This window comes from Mustela lutreola, chromosome 4, assembly GCF_030435805.1.
Source record: "Mustela lutreola isolate mMusLut2 chromosome 4, mMusLut2.pri, whole genome shotgun sequence".
Lineage (NCBI taxonomy): Eukaryota > Metazoa > Chordata > Mammalia > Carnivora > Mustelidae > Mustela > Mustela lutreola.
Window position 1 is genome coordinate 196,373,415 of NC_081293.1, and position 20,314 is coordinate 196,393,728.

At 60.4% G+C, this 20,314-nt stretch overlaps 2 protein-coding genes across 7 annotated transcripts in view; one reads left to right on the top strand and one right to left on the bottom strand.

Moving 5' to 3' along the window:
• Positions 1 to 3,065: 3,065 nt before the first annotated feature.
• ZNF467 (zinc finger protein 467) lies at positions 3,066 to 11,087 on the bottom strand. 6 transcript variants are annotated; one of them, XM_059172198.1, is made up of 5 exons: positions 10,669 to 11,086; positions 8,528 to 8,603; positions 7,888 to 8,004; positions 6,971 to 7,084; positions 3,066 to 4,931 (listed from the first exon to the last, which is right to left on the bottom strand). In XM_059172198.1, the coding sequence occupies exons 2-5, from the start codon at positions 8,559 to 8,561 to the stop codon at positions 3,433 to 3,435; spliced, it is 1,764 nt and encodes a 587-aa protein (XP_059028181.1). In that variant the 5' UTR covers positions 8,562 to 8,603; positions 10,669 to 11,086; the 3' UTR covers positions 3,066 to 3,432. The 6 variants fall into 6 exon arrangements, with proteins under 6 accessions (XP_059028181.1, XP_059028180.1, XP_059028184.1 ...); XM_059172197.1 differs by having other exon boundaries at positions 10,582 to 11,086; XM_059172201.1 differs by lacking the exon at positions 10,669 to 11,086 and adding an exon at positions 10,078 to 10,100.
• A 1,068-nt stretch (positions 11,088 to 12,155) lies between these two features.
• The window catches only part of LOC131829919 (SCO-spondin-like), a 53,348-nt gene continuing 45,189 nt past the window's right edge, over positions 12,156 to 20,314 (top strand). The window contains exons 1-13 of the mRNA XM_059172195.1: positions 12,156 to 14,049; positions 14,271 to 14,429; positions 15,053 to 15,135; positions 15,248 to 15,427; positions 15,686 to 15,930; positions 16,020 to 16,119; positions 17,276 to 17,434; positions 17,525 to 17,604; positions 18,095 to 18,232; positions 18,439 to 18,610; positions 18,829 to 19,069; positions 19,367 to 19,511; positions 20,188 to 20,302. Of these exons, the coding sequence (XP_059028178.1) occupies positions 14,000 to 14,049; positions 14,271 to 14,429; positions 15,053 to 15,135; positions 15,248 to 15,427; positions 15,686 to 15,930; positions 16,020 to 16,119; positions 17,276 to 17,434; positions 17,525 to 17,604; positions 18,095 to 18,232; positions 18,439 to 18,610; positions 18,829 to 19,069; positions 19,367 to 19,511; positions 20,188 to 20,302 (1,867 nt within the window). The 5' untranslated portion in view covers positions 12,156 to 13,999. The remainder of the gene's footprint in view (positions 14,050 to 14,270; positions 14,430 to 15,052; positions 15,136 to 15,247; positions 15,428 to 15,685; positions 15,931 to 16,019; positions 16,120 to 17,275; positions 17,435 to 17,524; positions 17,605 to 18,094; positions 18,233 to 18,438; positions 18,611 to 18,828; positions 19,070 to 19,366; positions 19,512 to 20,187; positions 20,303 to 20,314) is intronic.

Sequence of the window (20,314 nt, forward strand, 5' to 3'; positions counted from 1 at the left end):
GACGTGGAAGGTCTCCCCAGATATGTTGCAGGGTCTAAAGCTTTTCTTTTTTTTTTTCTTTTTTTTAAGCAGAGAGAGAGAGACAGAGAGCACGAGCAGAGGGGGAGAGGGAGGGGCAGAGGGAGTGGGAGTGAAGAATCTTGTGGTTTTTTTTAAAAAAGGATTTATTTATTTACTTGAGAAAGAGAGAGAACATGCGGGCTTGCATGAGCAGGGGGAGGGGCAGAAGGAGAGGGAGAGGGAGAATCGCAAGCAGACCCCCTGCTGAGTGCAGAGGAGGGGTCTGACCAGAGATCATGACCAGAACCAAAAGGAAGAGTCAGAGGCATCCAGGCCCCCCGGGAGCGAAGGAATCTTAAGCAGCCTCCATGCCCAGCATGAAGCCCAACTGGGGCGGGGGTGGGGGGGTGGGGGGGACCTTGATCTCAGGACCTGAGATCATGACCTGAGCTGGTATCAAGAGTCAGATACTTGAACCGACTGAGCCGCCCAGGCGCCCCTAAAACTTGTTCTTACACAAGAATTCTAGAATGTTTAGAGAAATATAAACATTGGTATGACCATCCTAAACGTCGCTTGCATGTGTTTGATTTTCAAAGTCTGTGAGATGACTTTTGTTTCTCGGGAATCACAGGTTCAGTGCCGGGGAGGCCTGGGAGGCAACTCAAGAGAGCACGGCCGATGGGCGGGCAGGGGACCCAGCACACTGTGCCTCCTCTCCTACGTCTGAAGAGGCCAAATTTCGCTCAGCGCCAGCCGCTAGCTTTTTCCAGCTTCTCCTAGGAGAAGCTGGAAATCCAGAGTTTCAAGTGAAATTTCCAAGTATTTCAAATGCTGCTGGGGCCAAACTCAGTGGCTCCTACTTACAGCCTCACAGCCACAGTCCCCTGGAATCCCCCACTCATTCTTGGCCACAGAAGCCAAACTCCCTGCATTCAGACCCACACGTCCTCCTTCCTCTGCGTCAAGGTCAAAGAGACCTCCTAAGACACCTCAGTCGTCCACCGGCACCTTGGTCTAATTTTCTTCTCCCTTCTGGGGGACTGTGCCTTTGAGATTCATCGTTGCAACCTGAAATCTGTCCCCACGGCCCCGGAAGCAGGTCACGGCAAGGCTGCCAAGGATCTCCTTGTTGCAGAATCCAGAGGATTGGGAAGTTCTTCTTGTGTGGTCTCTGGGCACCCTTCAGCTGCGGACTTCCTCCTCTGTCCGGAAACACAGCCTTTCCTCGGCCCCGCTGGGCGCCTTGGGGCTTCGGCTTCCCTTTCCACTCTCTGGCACCACACGCCCCATCTTTCTGGGCTTCTCTGCACGCCGTCCCCTGAACGGGACCGTCCCGAGGGTTCTATCCAGGGCCCTCTTGGCTCACTCTACACGTGCTTCTCGCCAATTATCCACTGACCCACTGCTTGACAAACATGTTGATGGGCCTCGGACCTCTCTCCAGCGCAGACCCCCTCCAGAGCTGTGCACCCACTTGGCCTGCTTCCTGCTGGTTCCAACCCCTCGGCAGATGCAAATCTGTGCCCCCAGGGCAAGACAGCTCCCCCTCCTCTGTTCCCGAGGTCAGCAGAATGCTGCTGTCGGGTAGTCAGTCGTCAAGCAGAAAGCAGGCTGACATCGCCAGCCTCCCTCTCCGTCTCCGCATTGGGCCACTCATCCGGAGTCTGGCGTCTCTTAGCCAGTCATCTTTCTTAAAATGCATCCGTGTCTACATCAGCCTAGTGCTGCCCTGCCCAAACCCTTCCACGGCTTCCTGCTGCCCCTGGATAAAGTCTGAGCTTCCTGATCTGTGCTGAAGGCTTTTCTAGTCGGCCCCTCCTAGTCTTCAGGCTCCTGGCCCTCCCATTCAGGACTCCCTCCCCGAGCCTCTCTGTGCTGGACTTTGACCCCTGCGTGTACCATCTTTCCCACCCCCGACCCCTTCACCTGGCCCCTTGTGTTCATTCTCCAGGCTTCACAGTAGAGATGTCTTCATGCTGGGGGCGCCTGGGTGGCTCAGTCGTGAAGCGTTTGCCTTCGACTCAGGTCATGATCCCAGCAGGAAGCCTGCTTCTCCCTTTCCCACTCCCCCTGCTTGTGTTCCCTCTCTCGATGTGTCTCTTTCTATCAAATAAATAAATAAAATCTTTAGGAAGAAAAAAAAGATGTCTTCATGCTGCAAACCTCCCTTGACTTTCCCTAGATTTGGGATGCCCTCATCACATCCCCGCCCCCCAAAGCCTTCTGGGCTTGCCCGAGGATTTCTGATATTTCCTGCAAGTATGTCTATCTCGCTTACTATTCTTTCCCAGTGCCCCAGTGTAGTGCCTGGCAGGCAGGAGGCACCCCAATATCTGTTGGCGAGAGTTATTTTTGGTGATGGTAATGCTAGAGTTGGAAATGGCCTCGGCCCTTATCAACCAACAATCTATGGTCATTAGAAAGCAGAGTTGCAAGAAAATAGATTCTCTGTTCCATGTCCCGTGAGAGGCCCAGGAGTGGTCAGACCGGGGCCTTCTCCGAGTCCAGCATGTTCTCCATCATCCTCCTCTCCATCTCTAGCCAGCCGGCTGGGCACATGCAGCTACGGAGACGTCTTGATAAAGCATCTCCCTTAAAGACCGAACTTAGGGGAGATGGTGCTGGGAAAGTAACATTCAACATTCATCTGCTGCTCATGTCCTTCACGCTGCCAGGCAGGGTGGCGGGTGGGGCTGCTGTTCTGAGATGCCCTGGGGACAGTTTCAGAGCCCACGCCATCTCCATGGCAATGGCCACAGGGCACCCTGCCCCTCTCTGCGTTCCCTGCCGTGGTAGCCTCAGCACCTGCCATGAGACACGCATGTTCATGTTTCTTCCATCAAGCATCTAAGCTAAAAGCAGGGAGCAGGATAGTGGCTTCTCGGTGAGCTCTATTTTATTTTCATTTCCCAGAGCCCATTAGCAGCGCCTGGCTAAATTTAGCCCACCCCAGGGGTAGGAAGGGGGGGGGTCCTCTGGGGGAGGACTGAGAGGGGCAGTGGATGAGAAGAGTCAGGGATTCCCCGCCTCCCGCGGTGCTCATTTAACAGCCCCAGAACCTCCAGATTTTGGTTTTAATGACACTGGAAGTACACACATTCTCATTCTTTTCACTCCCCCCGGAGAGGCTCCTGACCCAGCCGGTCCTCGGCAGGCTGGGGTCTAAGAAAACAAACGTCTGCTTTCTGATGGGGTCTCTTGGTGGGATTCTTTCCAGGACTCACGCCTGAATTGTCCCCAGCAAGGGCTCACTCTTAACATTGTCTTTGTCACAGAATGCCAAAGCTGGTCATCCTGCCCGGACTTCTTCCTCTCCAGCAAGATAAAGAGGGCAGAGAACAGCCATCGGGGCCCAGGCCGTCGGGCTTACCGCCCAGAAGATGTCGGGCATGGGTCTCTCCAACCAGGAGCTCCTGGAGAGAACACGGCTCAGAAGAAGAGAGGGGGCGCCGCTGCCTCTGCGGCAGTGGGCCAGGCAGGGGCCGAGAGGTCGGCGTCGGCGGCCGCGTGGGCGGCCTCGCCGTGGATGCGCTGGTGCCGCACCAGGTGGGTTTTGCGGCTGAAGCTCTTGCCGCACTGCGGGCAGGAGAAGGGGCGGGAGCCAGTGTGGATGGCCTGGTGGCGCACCAGGTTGGTTTTGGAGCTGAAGCTGCGGGCGCAGACGGCGCAGGCGTGGGGCCGGCTGCCTGTGTGCACCGCCTGGTGGCGGCCCAGGTGCGACTTGCGGCTGAAGCGGCGGCCGCACTGTGCGCAGGCGAAAGGCCTGGCGCCGCTGTGGGCTCTGGAGTGCGCGACCAGATTGGGCCTCGAGCCGAAGCGGCGGCCGCACTGCGCGCAGGCGAAGGGCCGCTCGCCCGGGTGCACCCGCCGCTGCCGCGCGGGCTGCTGCCCGTGGGCCAAGCCGCGCCCGCAGTCCGCGCAGGAGGACCGCTCGCTGGCGGGAGCGCCCTGGGTCGCCGGCGTGTCACCGGGCGCGCAGGCCAAGGGCTCGGCGGCTGCGGCGTCCACGGTAGCGCCCAGCGCGCACTCGTCGCACCCAAAGGGGCGCCCCTCGCCGCGGTGCAGGCGCTGGTGCGTGGCGAGGTTCTTCTTCCAGCCAAAGCTGAGGCCGCAGTCGGAGCAGGAGAAAGGCTTGGGTCCGGGAGGGGACGGGGTCGGGGACGGGGCCGGGGAACCCGGCGAGGCGGGCGCGTCGGGAGAGGAGGGGGCGCGGCCGGCCGCCTCGTGCACCCTTTGGTGCCGCACCAAGTGCTGCTTGTGCGTGAAGCTGCGGGAGCACCGGACGCACTGGTAGGGCCTCTCGCCCGTATGGATGCGCTGGTGGCGGATCAGGTGTGTCTTTTTGCGAAAGCGCTTCTCGCACTCGGTGCAGGGGAAGGGCCGCTCGCCCGTGTGCGTCTTCTGGTGCGAGCCCAGGTGGATCTTCTGGCTGAAGCGCTTGCCACACTCGGCGCACGGGTAGGGCCGCTCGCCCGTGTGCGTGCGCAGGTGGCGGGTCAGGTGCGCCTTCTTGCTGAAGCGCTTGTCGCACTCGGAGCAGGGGAAGGGCCGCTCGCCCAGGTGGCTGCGCAGGTGCAGCAGCATGTGTGCGCGCTGCGCGAAGCTGCGGCCGCAGTCCGGGCAGGCGCACGGGCCCTCGCCGCGGTGCAGCCTCTGGTGCAGCCGCAGAGTCAGCTGGTCCCGGAACCGCCGCTCGCACTCCCCGCAGCCGTAGGGCTTCTCCGAGGTCGGGGTCCACCCGGCCAGCGCGAGTCCTTCCAGGGCCCCTGGGGGCCCAGGCTCCAGCTTGTACGCAGCGGCCAGAGGCCCCAGGTCCGGCGCGGGAAAGGGGCCGGGGAGTAACGCTAGATGCTGCGGCCACTCGACCTCCTCTTCCGCCTCCTGATCCTCCTCCTCCACCTTCACCTTCCGTATCATCCACTCATCCCCTGGAAAGTCAAAACCAGACGAGCCAATGAAGCCCAATTTTTATTCCTGCCCATAGGAGCCTGGTTCTACTGGATGTTTCCAGAGAGTGTCCCCGCCCATCCTCCCCCTCCTCCTCGGCTCCTTGCAGCCCAGGAAGCTGGTGAGCGCCCTCAGCTCCTCCTGGGGGCTGTCTCCTAGGCTTCTGCAGGGCTGGGGAGTGTTTTCCCTGCCTGTACTTTTGTGGACCCTGAATATAAAGGTTGCTCCAAGTTCAGGCCTCAGGCTTGCTTCCCTCCAGGTTCACCTGCTCAGAGTGGCTGCCCCAGATCTTCCAGCCCTTTCTGGAACTGCAGTCTCCCATCAGCTGAGCAGCTGGAACTCCCTTCTAGTTGCCTCTCCAAGGTTCCCCCTACTCCTAACTCCCTCCCTTCATTCTGGCCTCTGGAACCAGGCAGGAAATCCCAGTTTAGGAAGAAGAGGATGGAGTTTGCAGGAACTGGGGAACCAGTAAACAATGCCAATGTTCGAGACGCAGGGTGCACCCTCTGGGGGAGCAGGTTTGAGGTCGGTCCCACTGGAGCTTTGTCCCTCCTGAGCCCTGCAATGGTCCAGCCAAGACGAAATAGCTCAGGGCCCAGACTGGGAGTGTCCACTTGGGTTCTCCTCTGCCACTAGCCAGTAGTGTGACCTGTTAACTTACCTCTGTGAGCACTCCAAGCTCACTGCATTTGTTGGCTTAGGTATAAGGGTTGTGTTAGTTCATGGTTCCTAATCTCCTGGCGACTTTTACCCAAATGCATCTCTGGGAGCAGGATACCTGATCTGTTCCCTTTCTCTAAAGCTCCCAAAGTCATTCTTGTTTAAGAACCACTGAACCAGAGGATCTGAGTTCCTGTCCTAGGCATAAATGCTCCTCTGTAGCCAAGCTGGTCTGCTCAAACCCCGGCCACACGGCAAATTTTCTGTATTAAAGTCTCTTCTCAGCCTAGAATGTTTTCCCATCCTCTGCCCCACCATCAGCGCTCATGTCTACACCTCCCTCAAAATGCAGCAAGGGTCGCCAAAATCTTTGAAAAATCCAATGCATGAGCATCTCTTATCTACCTACAACACTCACTGGGAACACGGTTATACTTCCTTGCAATGTGGGCCTGATTGCTATTTGTTCTTTTAATTCTTTATTCTGGTTCATATTGTCATCTCAGCTAGATTTTAGCTTCTGAAAGGCAGACGTCTTGTGCTCCATTTCTGTATGTGTCTCATAAAAATGAGGACTGCCACCACTTATTGAGTGCCAACTGCCGATGACACACGGTCTATCCGCTGTCACAAAGCTTCACAGCAACCATGAAGTGCATCTTCTCCCTGCTTACAGGTGGGCAGACAAGCTCCGGCACGTGAGGGCCTATCTTAGGTCACTTGGCTGGGACATGGGGAGGCAGGAGTCAAACAGGGTCTGTGTCCGCCAGGGGCAATCTCATTCCCTTCTACCTAACACAGCCTGGACCGAGCAGGTTCTAAATAAACCCCTGGAATAAAGGACATCAGTCAGGTAGAAGGTGCCAAGTGTGGTGGGAGCTGGAGGGTGAAGCACGGTGAAGAGAGAAGTCAACCGTTCCGTCCCCCTGGGTGTGGGGGACATGGGTCCAGCACCACAGATTTGGGGCATCGGGGGACCACCGAGCCCAGTGGAGATTTAGGGGGAAGGGAGCTTGTCTAGGGGGAAGGCAATGAAAAGGTAGGTCTTCATGGGAATGGCAATTCAAGTCATCAGCAAGTACACACGAAGACAAGGGGAGGCAGAAGTTAAGACTTTGAGAGGATGTTGAGGTGAGGGTCAGTTTCTCTGGGTGACCCGCCTCTCTGAGTCCTGTCATCTGTGCTGTGGAGTTCCCTCTGGGGGCCGAGGCTTTAGGGCAGAAAGGTGCCAGGGGGCAGATTCGTCCTAGGTTGGAAGGGCCTGGAGTGGCTGCCTCATTCTAATAGCAGCTGGGAGTTGACAAGGCCCCGGTCCCCTCCGCCTGGGCCCCCGGTGGCCTGGGGAGATGGAAAGACTCACCTGGGCAGGAGCCCATGGGCTCGGCCTTCTGCGGCGCGCATGCCTGGCCTCCTCTGCTGGGGCCTTGAGCTTCTTCAGTGTGGGCGCCTTCCTCTGGTCTGGGGGCCTCGTGCCCTGGAAGAGAACAGGCTACCTCAAGGACTCCAAAGACATCACAGAAGGACAGAGGTCCCCACTGGGGCCATCAAGCAGGGGCTTTTGAAACCCCAGTCCCAGTCCCCCTGGCAGGACTGTGTCCCACATCATAGCTGCAGAGACTGAATTCCTTGCTGCCCCCCCCGGGGGGGGGGCAGCCTCAGGTGCCTTCAAACCCGGGCAGCTGCAAGCAAAGGCTGTGAAGGCTGCAAGAGCCACAGCTGTGAGGAGCTTCTGGAATATGTGTAGGAGATGGTGGAAGCAAGGAAAGGTCCCTGCCCTGAGGCTTGCAGGAGACTTCTACAAGGGGGCTGCAGACCTCCCAGATGCCAGATGGACCCAAGTTCCAGGCAAATCAGTGGGTAAGACCAGAATGTCAAGAAGCCAGACACGGGCCTGCTTTCCTTGTCTTCTCCCTCTGGGAGCTACTCAGCCACCTTCCTCACCTCTTCCGAATCTTGCTCAAATCTTACCTTCCCAATGGGACCCACTCTCACCCTCCTACTATTTAATCCTGCAGCCCGCCCCACCCCCACCTCAGGCCCTTCCCCATAGCACATATCCCCTGAGACAGTCTATAAGTACATTTTTATATTTGTTTGCTGACTTTCTGCCCTCCCTAAGATTAAGCTCCTGGAAAGCACGGATCTTCGTTTTTAGCCACTGAAGTATTCCAAATATGGAGAAGCCTACCGTGGCACTTAGTAGGTGCTCAACAAATACTTGAAGAAGGAAAGGTAGATGCCGCCCCGAGCCACTGCTCCTGGTCCCCACCTCCTTACCAGAGCATGTGCCCAGCACGCTGTCTTCCCTGGAAGGGGACATCCGCTCCTGGTTATTATGGGACCCTTCCCCAGGCTCACTTTGGGGGGCCATCTCCGTCTGTCCCACAGAGAATCCTGTTATAGGCAGAAGGATGGGGCCAAATAAAGCATCAGAGTATAGAACAGTGATCAAAGGAAGGGGCTCTTCCTCTTCACCGAAACAGCTAAGGCGCTTTTTCCAACTTGCTCAGGAAGGAAGGGTCTCTAAACAGCATGAGAGGGGAGAGCCAGGCTTCCCAGCAGCCTGGCCAGGTGTCCTCTGTGTCCTCAGTGCCCCTTTGCACTGAGTCAAGAGCAGGTGAAGGAAGAGAAAGTAGATTGAAATATCCGGGTATTCCAGACAGGAGTCCGGGAGTCCGCAGGTGCGCAGGGGCACCTACAATCTGCATGCGCGCTGTGCGCAACGGCCCGGCCGGACTTGAAAATAGACCCCATGGAACTGAGGCTGCCCTACAGGCTCCCCGGGGTCTATGGGGTCTTAGGGTGGCCATCTCTTGAGAACAGCCGGGCTGTCCGAATGGTAGGGAAGCAGCAGGCCTAGGGGGCCCCTGGATCCGGCCTCCCACCCACCCACGTTCCCTGAGTGTTGCGGGCTCACCCAGGGAGCTGAGGGCCTCAAAAGTCTCTCTCATGGCAACCCAGGGTAGCTCCTCCTGGGAATCAGGCCACACACCCTGAGGAGAAAACACATCCTTGTTCACATTCTTCTCCGGACAGCTGCCACCTGGGCCTTGGCTCTGCCCAACTTCTCCCCATCAGCGATCCCCAGGAGCTCCAAAGATGACGTCCCCAGGGACAGGTAAGGGCATGAGGGAAGATGGGTTTCAGAAAGCAAAGGGATCTTTGCAGGGCAAGGCCAAGGCGTTGAAGCCACTTCTGCAGGCTCTGGTCAGTTCCAGAAATCAGCTGCAACCCTTCCCTCACCTGGCGGGCCTCTGAACCGGGCCCAGCCCACCAGTGCTCCCCACCCCCCAGTGCCCTTGCCTGGGGACGTCAGGAATCAATCGATTCTCCTTCTGGGGGCGGGGAGAGGGTGGAGAGTGGAAGACCCCCGTGGGAGCCGGGAACTTCATCTCCTAGGCCCTCCAGCTGTCACTGCGGGAGCTGGCGAAATAGGAGCCAGCCGGGGGGGCGGAGGTGAGTGCACTACTGGGCAACTGGTGGGGGAGGCCCTCCAAGGAGGGTCTTTGCTGAAGCAGGAAATGACTCTAGCTTCCTCTCCCCAAAACCCTACCTCAAAACCATCGCCCCTCCCCCCTCAGGGCCTCCCCAGGCAGGGACACCCGGCCCTCGAGCCCCCTTCCCAGCTCCTCTTCCAGCGGGTTCCCTGCCCCTCCCCCATCAGACTCCCCTCCCCCCCCCCCCCCCATCTCTCTGGCAGCCTTCCCTCTGCCCCTCCCTTCTCCGGCTCCCTCTGCCTTCCGCCCTCTCTCCCTACCGAATCTGGCCGGTTCCCCAGCTCCGCCCCCTGCCCCGCCCCTCCGGCTCCGCCCCCAGCTCTCCGCCGGGCCAGCCCCGCCCCGCCCCCTCGGGTTGGCCCTCCCCGGCCACCGCCCCCGTGACCCTCTCCTCTGGGCACACCCGGCGACAGGGTTCCCCTCCTCCTCCCCCGGCTCCGGGCCGCCTTCCCCTTCCCTCCTGGTTCTCCCCCATCCTCCGCCCCGCTGCACACCCTCTCCCTTCCTTCCCCCTCCTCTTTTCCTTCCTCCCTAACGCTGCCCTCCTCCTCCCGCTTTCCTCCCTCACCCCGCATTCCCCTCCCCTCTCCTCCCCCACTCCGGTTTCCCTCCCTTCTCCTTTCCTCTCTTCACCTCAGTTCCCTCCCTCCTCCCCCCTCCCCAGTCCTCCTCCCTCCCTCCCCGCCTCCCTCCTGCAGCCCGCCTCCCCCTCCGCGGCCCCCGTCTCCCTTCCCCCTGTGCCTCCCCAGCAGGCTCTCGCTACCCGACCCTCCCGGTCCCCAGTCCCCAGCACCGCTCTTCCCCTCCCCCTTCCAGTCCGCTCCCGAGCTCTCTCCCTTGTCCCCAGGCTCCCCCAAGCCTGGGAGTCTGCGGCTTACGGCTGGCTCTGGACCTGCTCACGGAACCAGCTCCTCCCCACCCCTGCCTCCCAACACACCTCCGCTTCCCTTCCCTCTCTCTCAGTGGCTACCTTCCCCGTTTCTGCTCCCCACGGACTTCTACCGCCCCCCAAGTTTTCCTCCCGACCAGACCCCTCCCCTCCCACCTCCCCGCCTCCCGCCCGTCCCCCGGAGCCTCTCCTCGCGGACCCGACTGCACAGCCCGGCCCCTCCCCGGCTCCCGGGCTCACCTGTCAGCGCCCTCCTCTCCCGCCCCTCCCCATAGGCCTGATCCCCTGGCCTCGTTGCCCCCTTCCCCTGCGGCCCCCTTCCACACCCCCTCGCCCCTTTCCGGAGACTCCTCGCTCCCTCCCCTCGGGAGCCTCCCAACCCTCTCCCACCGGACTCCCACCCGGGCCCCCCTCCCCAGCCGCCGCCCCTCCCTCCAGATCCCCGGTCCTCCTCTCCTCGACTGCCGGGACCACCCCCAAGCCAGGCCCTTTCCACCCCGCCCCTGCCCTTTCTCCCCCCCCCCCCTACCAACCCCACCCCACCCCCTCCAGCGCTCCCGGCGCCCCCACCCCCGGGACTGTCACCTGCGCGGAGCGGGCAGTGACTGAGTGTCGGTGTAGACGGGGAAGCGGGCGGAGCCGCCTGCAGCTGGGCGCCTCCACCGCCCGTACCTGGCGGGCTGGCCGGTCGGGTCTCCCCGCTGCTGGCGGGACCCAGGCGCCCCGGCCTTCTGCCCCGGCGGGTTCTGCTCGCAATGGCGCCCGCTGCCTGTAGCTCGGGTGCCGACTGCCCAAAAGACTGACAGACTGACAGCCCCGAAACTTCGCGGGGAGGGGAGAGGAAAAGACGCGGAGGGAGCGGGAGCGGGGAAGCGGCGCCCGGCAGGGGGGAGGGGAGCGCGGAAGCGGGAGGGGAGCAGCCGGGCACCCCGTGGGGGAGGTAGGGGCAGGGGGGTGCTGGAGTGCGGTGGCAGGAAGGCGCACGGCGGGGACAGGCGTGCAGGTGATGGTGTGGAGGGACGGAGGCCCCGAGTAGGTGATGGAAAGTGGGAGCCTAGGAACGGGGTGGGGGGAAGAGGGGGAAGGGAGGAGTGTGGGGGGAGGGGTGGAGGAGGGAGAGGAGGCAGGGAGGAAGGGCACGCGGGCTGCGCGGGAGGGTGCTCGCAGGCGCCGAGGGAGGAGCCAGAGGAAAGGTGGAGCGCGAGGGGAGCGGGTGATGAGGAGTGGGGAGGGGAAGAGGAGGGGGCGTGCTCGGGGGAGGAGAGCCAGTCAGTGTCTGCGTCGCTGTCTTTGAATCGCGACCCCCCCACCAGTGTATCTGTGCCGCGCTTCGCGGTGGGATCGAGTCTCCCGACTGTCGGTCCGTGGGGCTGGTCTGGGGAACTCCGACCCCGCCCCTGCTCTCCACTCGGATTCCACCCGGATTCGCTCAGACCCACAACCCCCGACCCCGATGCCGGAGGACCCGATGCGACACCCGCGGCGGGAGTCGGGTCCCTTGGGGCAGCGAGGGGTGGCCGGCCGAAGGAGACAGAGCTGGGCTTCAATGCGGGCCGAGAACGGGCCCTTTGAAGCAGAAGTTGGGGTGGGGGTTGTTTGAGCCGGGTCCCCAGGGAGAAGGCAGCACTGGAGAGGAGGCCCGTGGGGAGGGGGTGAGGCTGGAGACCCGCTGGGCCGAGACTCTGAGGGCGGGGTCCTGAGGAGGGGGCTGCGGAGAGGGGGTGCTGGGCGGGGGTGGGCCTGGTCCTCCTACTGGCCTGGGAACCTGTAGCTGTCAGGTGAGGAGGGTTGCCCTCAGCCCTCAGATCCGGTTTCTGGGGGACTTGGTGTCCCCACCCGGGTTATGATGGTTTTCTTGGGTCTTGCCAGCCGGGCACCTGGCTCCTTCAGAAAGTTCCCTGTGTCCTGTCCTTGTCCCGCTGAAATGTGGGCTGTCTATTCCAGGCCCCCCTCCCATCTCTGGCCTCCAGCTTCCTCCTTCCTGCCCCCTTGAGGGGAAAGGGACATGGTGACTTGGGTTTCTCCCCAATGCAAGTGTTGTTACCTTATCACCTCTGGTTAGAATCTGGAGCTGAGACTGGGCCCTCCCTGGAGAAGCACCGCGCACAGCAGGGCACCATCAACTTTCCTACTGTTTTGGAGAAGGGTGGGGAGCAGGTGGTGCCTGGAAAAGCACGGGGGACCTCAGAATCAGCTGGGAAAGGCTCTTCAACCTCCTGGATGGGCTCCTTCAGCTAGTCAGCGCCCAGTCGTCTCATGGTGGTGGGAGTAGAATGTGTCTCTGTGCTTTCCATGAGCACTTGGGGGTGTGAGCATGTGAAGCAACAGGGGGAGAGTGTGTAGGGTCTGCGTGTGAGAGATTAGGAACAGCAACGTGCCCATGGCCCAGCCCTGGCCTTTTCTGATGACCCGTCCTGAGAGCTCCCTGAGGGACTCACCGCACCCTCTCTGGGCCACAGGGCCAAGGGTGGGGGCCAGGAGAAATGCCTAGTGTGGCTCTGGTTCCCAGCAGCTTCCTTGCCCGAGGTGGGGTAACTATGTGCGATGGTCAGTGGGACAGCAGATTTAGGGGATGGAGGTTTGTGGAATCTGAGGGTCAGGCCACGTTCCAGCCCGGGTGTCCTGGGAGTTGGTAACCAGGATTTACCTGGGCCACCTGCTGCCCCTACCGGATACTCGGATCATCCCATCGGACTGCTTTGCCCCCAGGGTTGGGGGGGCTGCCTTTCCAGGCCCCTCTGTCTCCTACCCTCCCATGCACACTCACACTTTCCACTCTTGCCTCTCCTCCCTGAGGCTTGCTCTGTTCCCCTGCCCAGGCTTCCTGGTTCTGGACCCTAGGAGACTCTCTCAAAAGGAAACCAGGATGGACCCAGCCATCCACACATAATCAGCCCCAGTGAGAGGTCAGACCACAGAGGAAAGGGCACAGGCTCCCCCACTGTCTCCACACAGTTCAGCCAGCCTAGAAACTCAACTCCTTCTGCTCACTGGTCCTGGCTTCTCAAGTGCCTACAGGGAGAAGGGGCGGCAAAGGGAGCAGGGAGAGAGAATCATAGCCAGAATTTGGGGGCTAGAAGATCATATCAGTCATTTGGCACAATAACAGCCGTTTTGTGGGGTCATAGTTCCTTTTGAGAACTTAATAACAGTTATAGAACTATCCTCGGGAAGATGGGTACACACACAATTTCTTTCTTTCTTTTTAAGATTTATTTATTTGTGAGAGAGCTTGTGTGCGCAGGTGCAAGGTGGGAGGAGGGGCAGAGGGAGAGAGAATCTCAAGCAGACTCCACGATGAGTGCTGAGTGCAGGGCCCTAATCTAGGGCCTGATCCCATGACCCCGAGATCATGGCCTGAGCCCAAACCAAGAGTCTGACACTTAACCAGCTGAGTCGGCCAGGGACACCAGCACACACACAACTTCAAAGGGGGGCCGCCAAGCCACCCCCCCAACACACAAGCATCCCTGGGAAGCCCCTCAATTTTTTACTGACAAGGAAATTGAGGCTCAGAAAGAAAAGGTGGCTTGTCCAGAGTCCACCTGAATTTGTGGTACAGCCTAAGTGGGGTGGAATATCAGAGGCTCAGATATCGTCTGAGCTGGGTCCTGGGGCACATGCACTCCCCCAGTGAGCATTCAGACCCGTGCGCGCACACGCATACACACGCTTACACACACACACACACACACACACATACATACACAAAAGGGCAGGAAGGGGACTGCTGCCAGGGAGAGCGGTCCTTTGCGGGGATTGCACAATGTGAGGGCAGGTCCAATCTGGTTCCGAGCAGCTGGTGCCCCAGGGCGTGGGGCTGAGATAAAGCCTCCCCAGGCTCAGGGGCCTCGTTCTAGTTGTCTGGGCGGCCTTGGACACGTTGACTGGAGACCGCCGTGTGGGGCGGGGAAGGCCAGCACTGGCCTTTCTGCTCACCTGCCACTGTCTTCCCCTGGCCCCAAGGCTCTCAGCCCCGCAGAGGACCTGGGCGGGGAGCGCCATGCTTCTCCCTGCCCTCCTCTTTGGGACGGCCTGGGCACTGGCTAACGGGTAAGCAGCCCAGCCTGGGGTCCCGTTCACTAAGATCCTCTGCTCCGGCCTCATGAACAGGACCCTCTGCGGCAGCCGGTGCTTCTGGCTCCCACCAGCTTCCTCTTCAGTTCACTAACCTTTCCCCGGGAGGGGCTTCATTGGGAGTGGGCTCCCAGGACAGGGCTTCTTGGCAATAGAGGGGCTGGTGGCAGCAGCTGTCCTTCCCCATCTGCGGGCAGCCGGTGGTGTGAACATACAGAAACCTTCCTGGTGGAGGAGGAAGTGACCCCCCGCCAGGAGGACCGGGTACCTTGCACCAGCCTCTACCATTACCAGCGCCTGGGCTGGCAGCTGGACCTGTCCTGGAGTGGACATGCCGGGCTCTGTCCCATCTACAAGTGAGTGAGGGTTGGAGCCTGGGTTAGCTGCTGAGCAGGAGAGAGCAATGGGGCCAACATTCTGGGCGGAAGGGGACCCGGGTGGTGTCCTGGAGAAGCAGGCATTTGGGCAATAGGTGTGGCTGGGCTCAAGAAGAGTCAGGAGTGTGGGATTGAGGACAGGCAGCGCAGGGAGAGGTAGGATGCCTGTTCCCTGTGCCCCCCCTCCAGTCTGCCTTCCAAACATCATTCTCACTTTGCACAAGGGGTAATTAAGACCTAGAAGGGATGGGGCGCTTGGGTGGCTCAGTCAAGGAAGCATCTGCCTTGGGATCGAGCCCTGTTTGGCATCGGACTCCCTGCTCAGCTGGAAGTCTGCTTCTCCATCTCCCTTTCCCCCTCGCTGCCCTCCCCCTCCCCCCACTTGTACTCACTCTCTCTCGCTCAATCTCTCTGAAATAAAATCTTTACAAAATATATTAAAAAAAAAAAAAAAGAAAAAAAGGCTTGGAAGGGAAATTACACAAGAAAGTCACTCAGAGAAGAAATGACCAGATTGACCGTCCCAGGCCATCCTCAGGGACAGGCATGGGGCTGGGCTGGATACTAACATCTTCTCCCTGCCCCCGGTTCGGTGGACCCAGACCCCCAGAAAGCCGGCTCGCTGCAAGGAACCGGACAGTGAGGACTTGCTGCCCAGGCTGGGGGGGCACCCGCTGCACCCTGGGTAAGCACCTGCTATTAGCCCAGATCTGTGGCTTCGGGGAGGCTGTGGGGGAGGGAGGCTGGGTCCAGGCTGACTGTCTGGGTCACTCCATTCTCTCCCTCCCCCACCACAGCCCTTGCGGAAGCCACCCCTGGGGGCCACTGCTTTGGCACGCGGCAATGCCAGCTGCAGGCTGGCTCGGCTAACGCTTCTGCGGGCAGCCTGGAGGAGTGCTGTGCTTGGCCTTGGGGACACAGCTGGCGGGATGGCAGCTCCCAGGCCTGCCTCAGCTGCTCGAGCCGACACCTCCCAGGTCGGTCTGCAACGGCGGCCCTCACTTTCTCCCCCTGACTAGGCACTGCCCCATAGAATTCTTGAGCTCTGGGCCTTTTTGCAGGGCCCAGACCCATTCCCTTGCGCTCTCGGATGAGTCACCTCCCACCCCTCCCGCCTCCAGAGTGACCATTCCCTCTCCACCTCCCTCCTGCTCTGGGAAAGCCCCAAGTCCCCTGTTCTCCATCCTCCTGCCGTCACAGTCAGCTGCTCACCACAGCTTGTGTAACTCCTCCAGGCAGCGCTCCCTCTCCAGCCGTCCTGCTGCCCCTGGCGGGGGCCGTGGCCCAATTCTGGAGCCAGCGCCAGCCGCCCTCGGCCACCTGCGCCACCTGGTCAGGCTTCCACTACCGCACCTTTGACGGACGCCACTACCACTTCCTGGGCCGCTGCACTTACCTGCTGGCGGGCGCTGCCGATGCCACCTGGGCGGTCCACCTCACACCCAGGGGGCATTGCCCCCAGCCTGGGCACTGTCAGCTGGTGAGGGAGGGGAGGACGCAGGAAGGGAGCTGGCCACAGGGAGGAGGTGAGCCACCGAACGCCTCTTCCACTCTGTGTCTCCTCCCAAGGCCCGAGTAATGATGGGACCTGAGGAGGTGCTGATCCAGGGCAGAAACGTCTCTGTGAACGGGAAGCTGGTACCTGACGGGGAGTCTCAGCTGCTCCACGGTACTGTAGGGAACAGCAGGCTTCCCAGGGCCCCCTGTGTTCCTCGGGGACAGCCTGCCTATCTCCCGGGGCAGGGGACAGCAAAAGGGGCAGCTGAGTGGGAGACAGTGGGCCCGCCCCCACCGTGACTGGGAGGTTTTGGGACAGGAGGGAGGGAGGGAGTCTGCTGAGGAGGCAGGTCATGGACCTAGTCTCCAAGGTGATTCCTGCAAGCCACACACACCCCTTAGCCCCTCACAGCATGGCTTGGGGCAAGGCCCACGGCTTAACCTCTTTGAGTGTCTGGATGCCTGGCATCTCCATCTATAAAGCCTGGGATTCTCGATCCCAAGGTTGGGATTTTGAGCCCCACGTTGGGTGTGGAGATTATTTAAATAGAACATCATTGGGGCACCTGGGTGGCTCAGTGGGTAAAGCCTCTGCCTTCGGCTCAGGTCAAGATCTCAGGGTCTTGGGATTAAGCCCACATCGAGCTCTCTGCTCAGCAGGGAGCCTGTTTCCCGCCCCCTCTCTCTGCCAGCTTCTCTGCTTACTTGTGATCTCTCTGTAAAAAAAAAAAAAAAAAAAGAACATCTTTAAGGGGCGCCTGGGTGGCTCAGTTGGTTAAGCCTCTGACTCTTGATTTCAGCTCAGGTCATGATCTCAGGGTCTTGAAATGGAGCCCCCGTAGCAGGCTCTAAGCTCAGCCGGGGGTCTGCTTGGGATTCCCTCCCTCCTCCTCTGCCCCGCCCCCTGCTTGCATGCATAATCTCTCTCAAATAAATAAATCCTTTGATAAAATCTTAAAAACAAACCTCTATCCCAGCCTGCCTCCCAGTGTGCTGTGAGGAAGGTCATTTGTGCTGTTAGGTGGGACCTTTTCTCCTGGTCTTGGCTCTACCAGTTGAGGCGGAGCTGGGGCTGTGTGTGTCCTCAAGGGAGCTTTGAAGTTTACTTATCGCTTGCAGTCACTTGCTCAAGAGAGCATCTGTAGTGTTCATGAACTTCTCAAAGAGGGCTCTGATGGGAAAACCAGTTGTTTCTCCTTTACAGAGTATGAAGTGCAGAATTCTGTAGAATTGGCAGATTCTCTCTCCTCTCCCTTACCTGGGCAGTCTGCGCCTGGGTGTGATGGTAGGAGGGGCACAGAGTGTGACTCCCGCCTTCCCCTGCCCAGGGCTGAGCCTGCAGTGGCAGGGGGACTGGCTGGTGTTGTCTGGGGGCCTGGGGGTCACCGTACGCCTGGACGGGTCCAGTTCCGTCTCTGTTTCTGTGGACTCCGAGCTCCAGGGACAAACTCAAGGTCTCTGTGGAGTCTACAATGGCCAGCCTGAGGGTAAGTGGGCGTGACTCGGTTGCTGGTGTAGGAGGGAGGGAAAGAGTGGAGAGCCCAGACCGGGCACCTCTCTGGCTTGCCCTCCCCCAGATGACTTCCTGGAGCCTGGAGGGAGACTGGCTGTGTTAGCTGCCACCTTCGGGAATTCCTGGAGGCTCCCTGATTCAGAGGTGAGTCAGGGAGCCTCAGGGAGCCCAGGCTCACTGCCTGGCTTCTGGTTGTCCCCCTGCCCATTCCTGGCTTCTCTGATACCTTCATGCCTCTGCTCTTTGTTTTTATCACTGGCCTTTTCCCTGGGACAGGGCCTGGCCTGCTCCAGATCCTTGGTGAGGGGCAGGCTCAGAGTCCCATGGGATTTAAGTGGTGAACCCACGAACCAGAGGACACACCCAGCAAACTGGTCACTGACCAGTTTTGGGTTAACTGGCTAGTTATGAAACCTCCTGCCTGTGGGTTGATGTGACCCCCCCCCCCCAGTTCCCCCAACCCCTACCAGAGCTGACAATCTAGTTGCCCCGTCCCCCAAATCCCAGGATGTCTGGGCTGGCAGCCATGACAATGGGGACTTTAGGAACCTACGAGGGTCGGGTCGTGGCTGCTTTCCTGGTGTCCTGGTTAATGTCTCTTATCCCCCATTGGCCTGAATTCCCGTGTCTCCAGCCTGGGTGTCTGGATTCAGCAGAGGTGGCCCAGGGCTGTGAGGGCCCCCTGAGCAGCTCGGAGGCAAGCATGCAGGCTGATGCCCAAGATGTGTGCTACCAGCTGCTGGACAGTCCCTTTAGGGAATGCCATGCCCAGGTACGGGTGGGGGTATCAACCGCCGGAGGGGCGGGAAAGAGTGGGTTCTGGAGGGGTGCCGAACAGGGAATCGGGTCCTGTCACTACTTTGTATGTATGATCTCAGAGGTCCCTTCTAGTGCTCACTGTGTTTGATTATAAGTCAGGGCATGACTGAAGCAAGAGCAGGGAGTGCTGGTGACTCAGGGGCTGTCCTTTCTCTGAAGGTCCCCCCTGCTGAGTACCACCAGGCCTGCCTCTTTGCCTACTGTTCTGGGGCCCCAGCAGGCAGTGGGCGAGAGGCCCGTCGGGAAGCCGTGTGCAGCACCTTGGCCAACTATGCCCAGGAGTGTGCCAAGCAGCACATCCACGTGGGCTGGAGGAAGCCAGGCTTCTGCGGTAGGGCTGGTCCCTGGCACTCCTTGCAGAACCCCTGACCACCCCACTCTGCAGAATCGGAACCAACCGATAGCAGCCCTGTGGCCCCTGCTTCCTGAGTGCTGGACCTCCTCCCAAGCACCCTCTCTGCGGGCTGCGGGCAAGGGGTGGAGGTCTGGCGGGGGTCTGGCGGGAGGAGGGGGAACCTCGGACCTCACTGCCCACTCGTGTGCCCACAGAGCGTCTGTGCCCGGGGGGCCAGCTCTACTCAGACTGCGTCTCAGCCTGCCCACCCAGCTGCTCAGCAGTGGAGGACAGAGGGCAGGGGTCCTGCCGGGAAGCGTGCGTGAGCGGCTGCGAGTGCCCGCCCGGCCTCTTCTGGGACGGCGCCCTCTGTGTGCCTGCTGCCCGCTGCCCCTGCTACCACCGGCGCCGGCGCTACGCCCCCGGGGACACCGTGCACCAGCTGTGCAACCCGTGGTGGGTCCCTGGGCCTCGCTGGGTCTTGGGCTGGGGTTGTAGGCCGCGTGGTCCCCTCGGAGCTATCTCCTCAACCGCCTCCCCTTCCGGGGGGGCCTCTCACATGGGACCTGTGACCTCTCCTGGCATAATTGATGGCCGTGCTTAAAGACCTAGCCAGTGATCTCCGCCGGCTGACCTCCAGGCCTTGCAGGGTTGGAGAGGCGTGGCTGGGGGAGGGAGGGCCACGGGGTTGGTTGCTAGCCGGGGGTCGTGGGCGCTGCATCTGAGCGCGCTCCCTGCCCCGTGTGCCCGCAGCGTGTGCCAGGACGGCCGCTGGCTCTGCGCGCAGGCGCCGTGCCCAGCCGAGTGCGCGGTGGGCGGGGACGGGCATTACCTCACCTTCGATGGGCGGAGCTTCTCCTTCCGCAGCAGCCCGGGTTGCCGCTCCAGCCTGGTGCAGGTGGGTAGGGGGTTAACGCCGGGAGGAGCCCTCGCTGGGGTGCTGTAGGGGAGAGGTGACTGTCGGGAAACCTCTAAATAAATCGATGAGAAACACACAGCCATTCCGGGAAAAGCTGAGAGAGAACCGACCCGGGAGGCGGGATGGCTTGCCGCAGACCCGTAAACCTCCACTTAGGTTCCACGACGGCTCCTACCCTAGCCCATGGGCACAAGGCAAAACCCATCCTCACAGTCCTTTCTCACAGATGGCACAGGCTGGGCTTATCACAGGCTATTTCCTGCAAAACAACCCGAGGAGAAATATTGGTTCTCCTTCCTCCCCAGCCTTCTTCCAGCCAAGTTAGGTGACTTACCAAGTTCAGGTTCATGGATACAAACAGATGTGTACTTTACTGCAGATCTAGCGCGTGCACACACAGAGACAGAGAGCAGAGAATCCATATCCTCCGGGAGAGGGGAGGGGAAGGCATCTTGCACCAACACACACACACCTGCACATACTTGCACACACCTGTATGCACATGCATGTAGAGATACTCAAAAGTGCCAGCGCTTGCCAGGGTTAAGCCCTACACCTGCCGTCGTTGGGTAGAGCAGGAGAAGGTGCAGAACAGACACTGTTCTCTGGGTCTCAACCACCCCCACCCTACCACATTCCTCCCCATCTGCCCCAGGACCTGAAGGGGCAGCCGCTGATTGTGCTGGAGCACGGGGCTTGTGACGCTGGGAGCTGCCTCCACGCCATCTCTGTGTCCCTGGGAGACACGCACATCCAGCTCAGAGACTCAGGTAGCTCTCTCC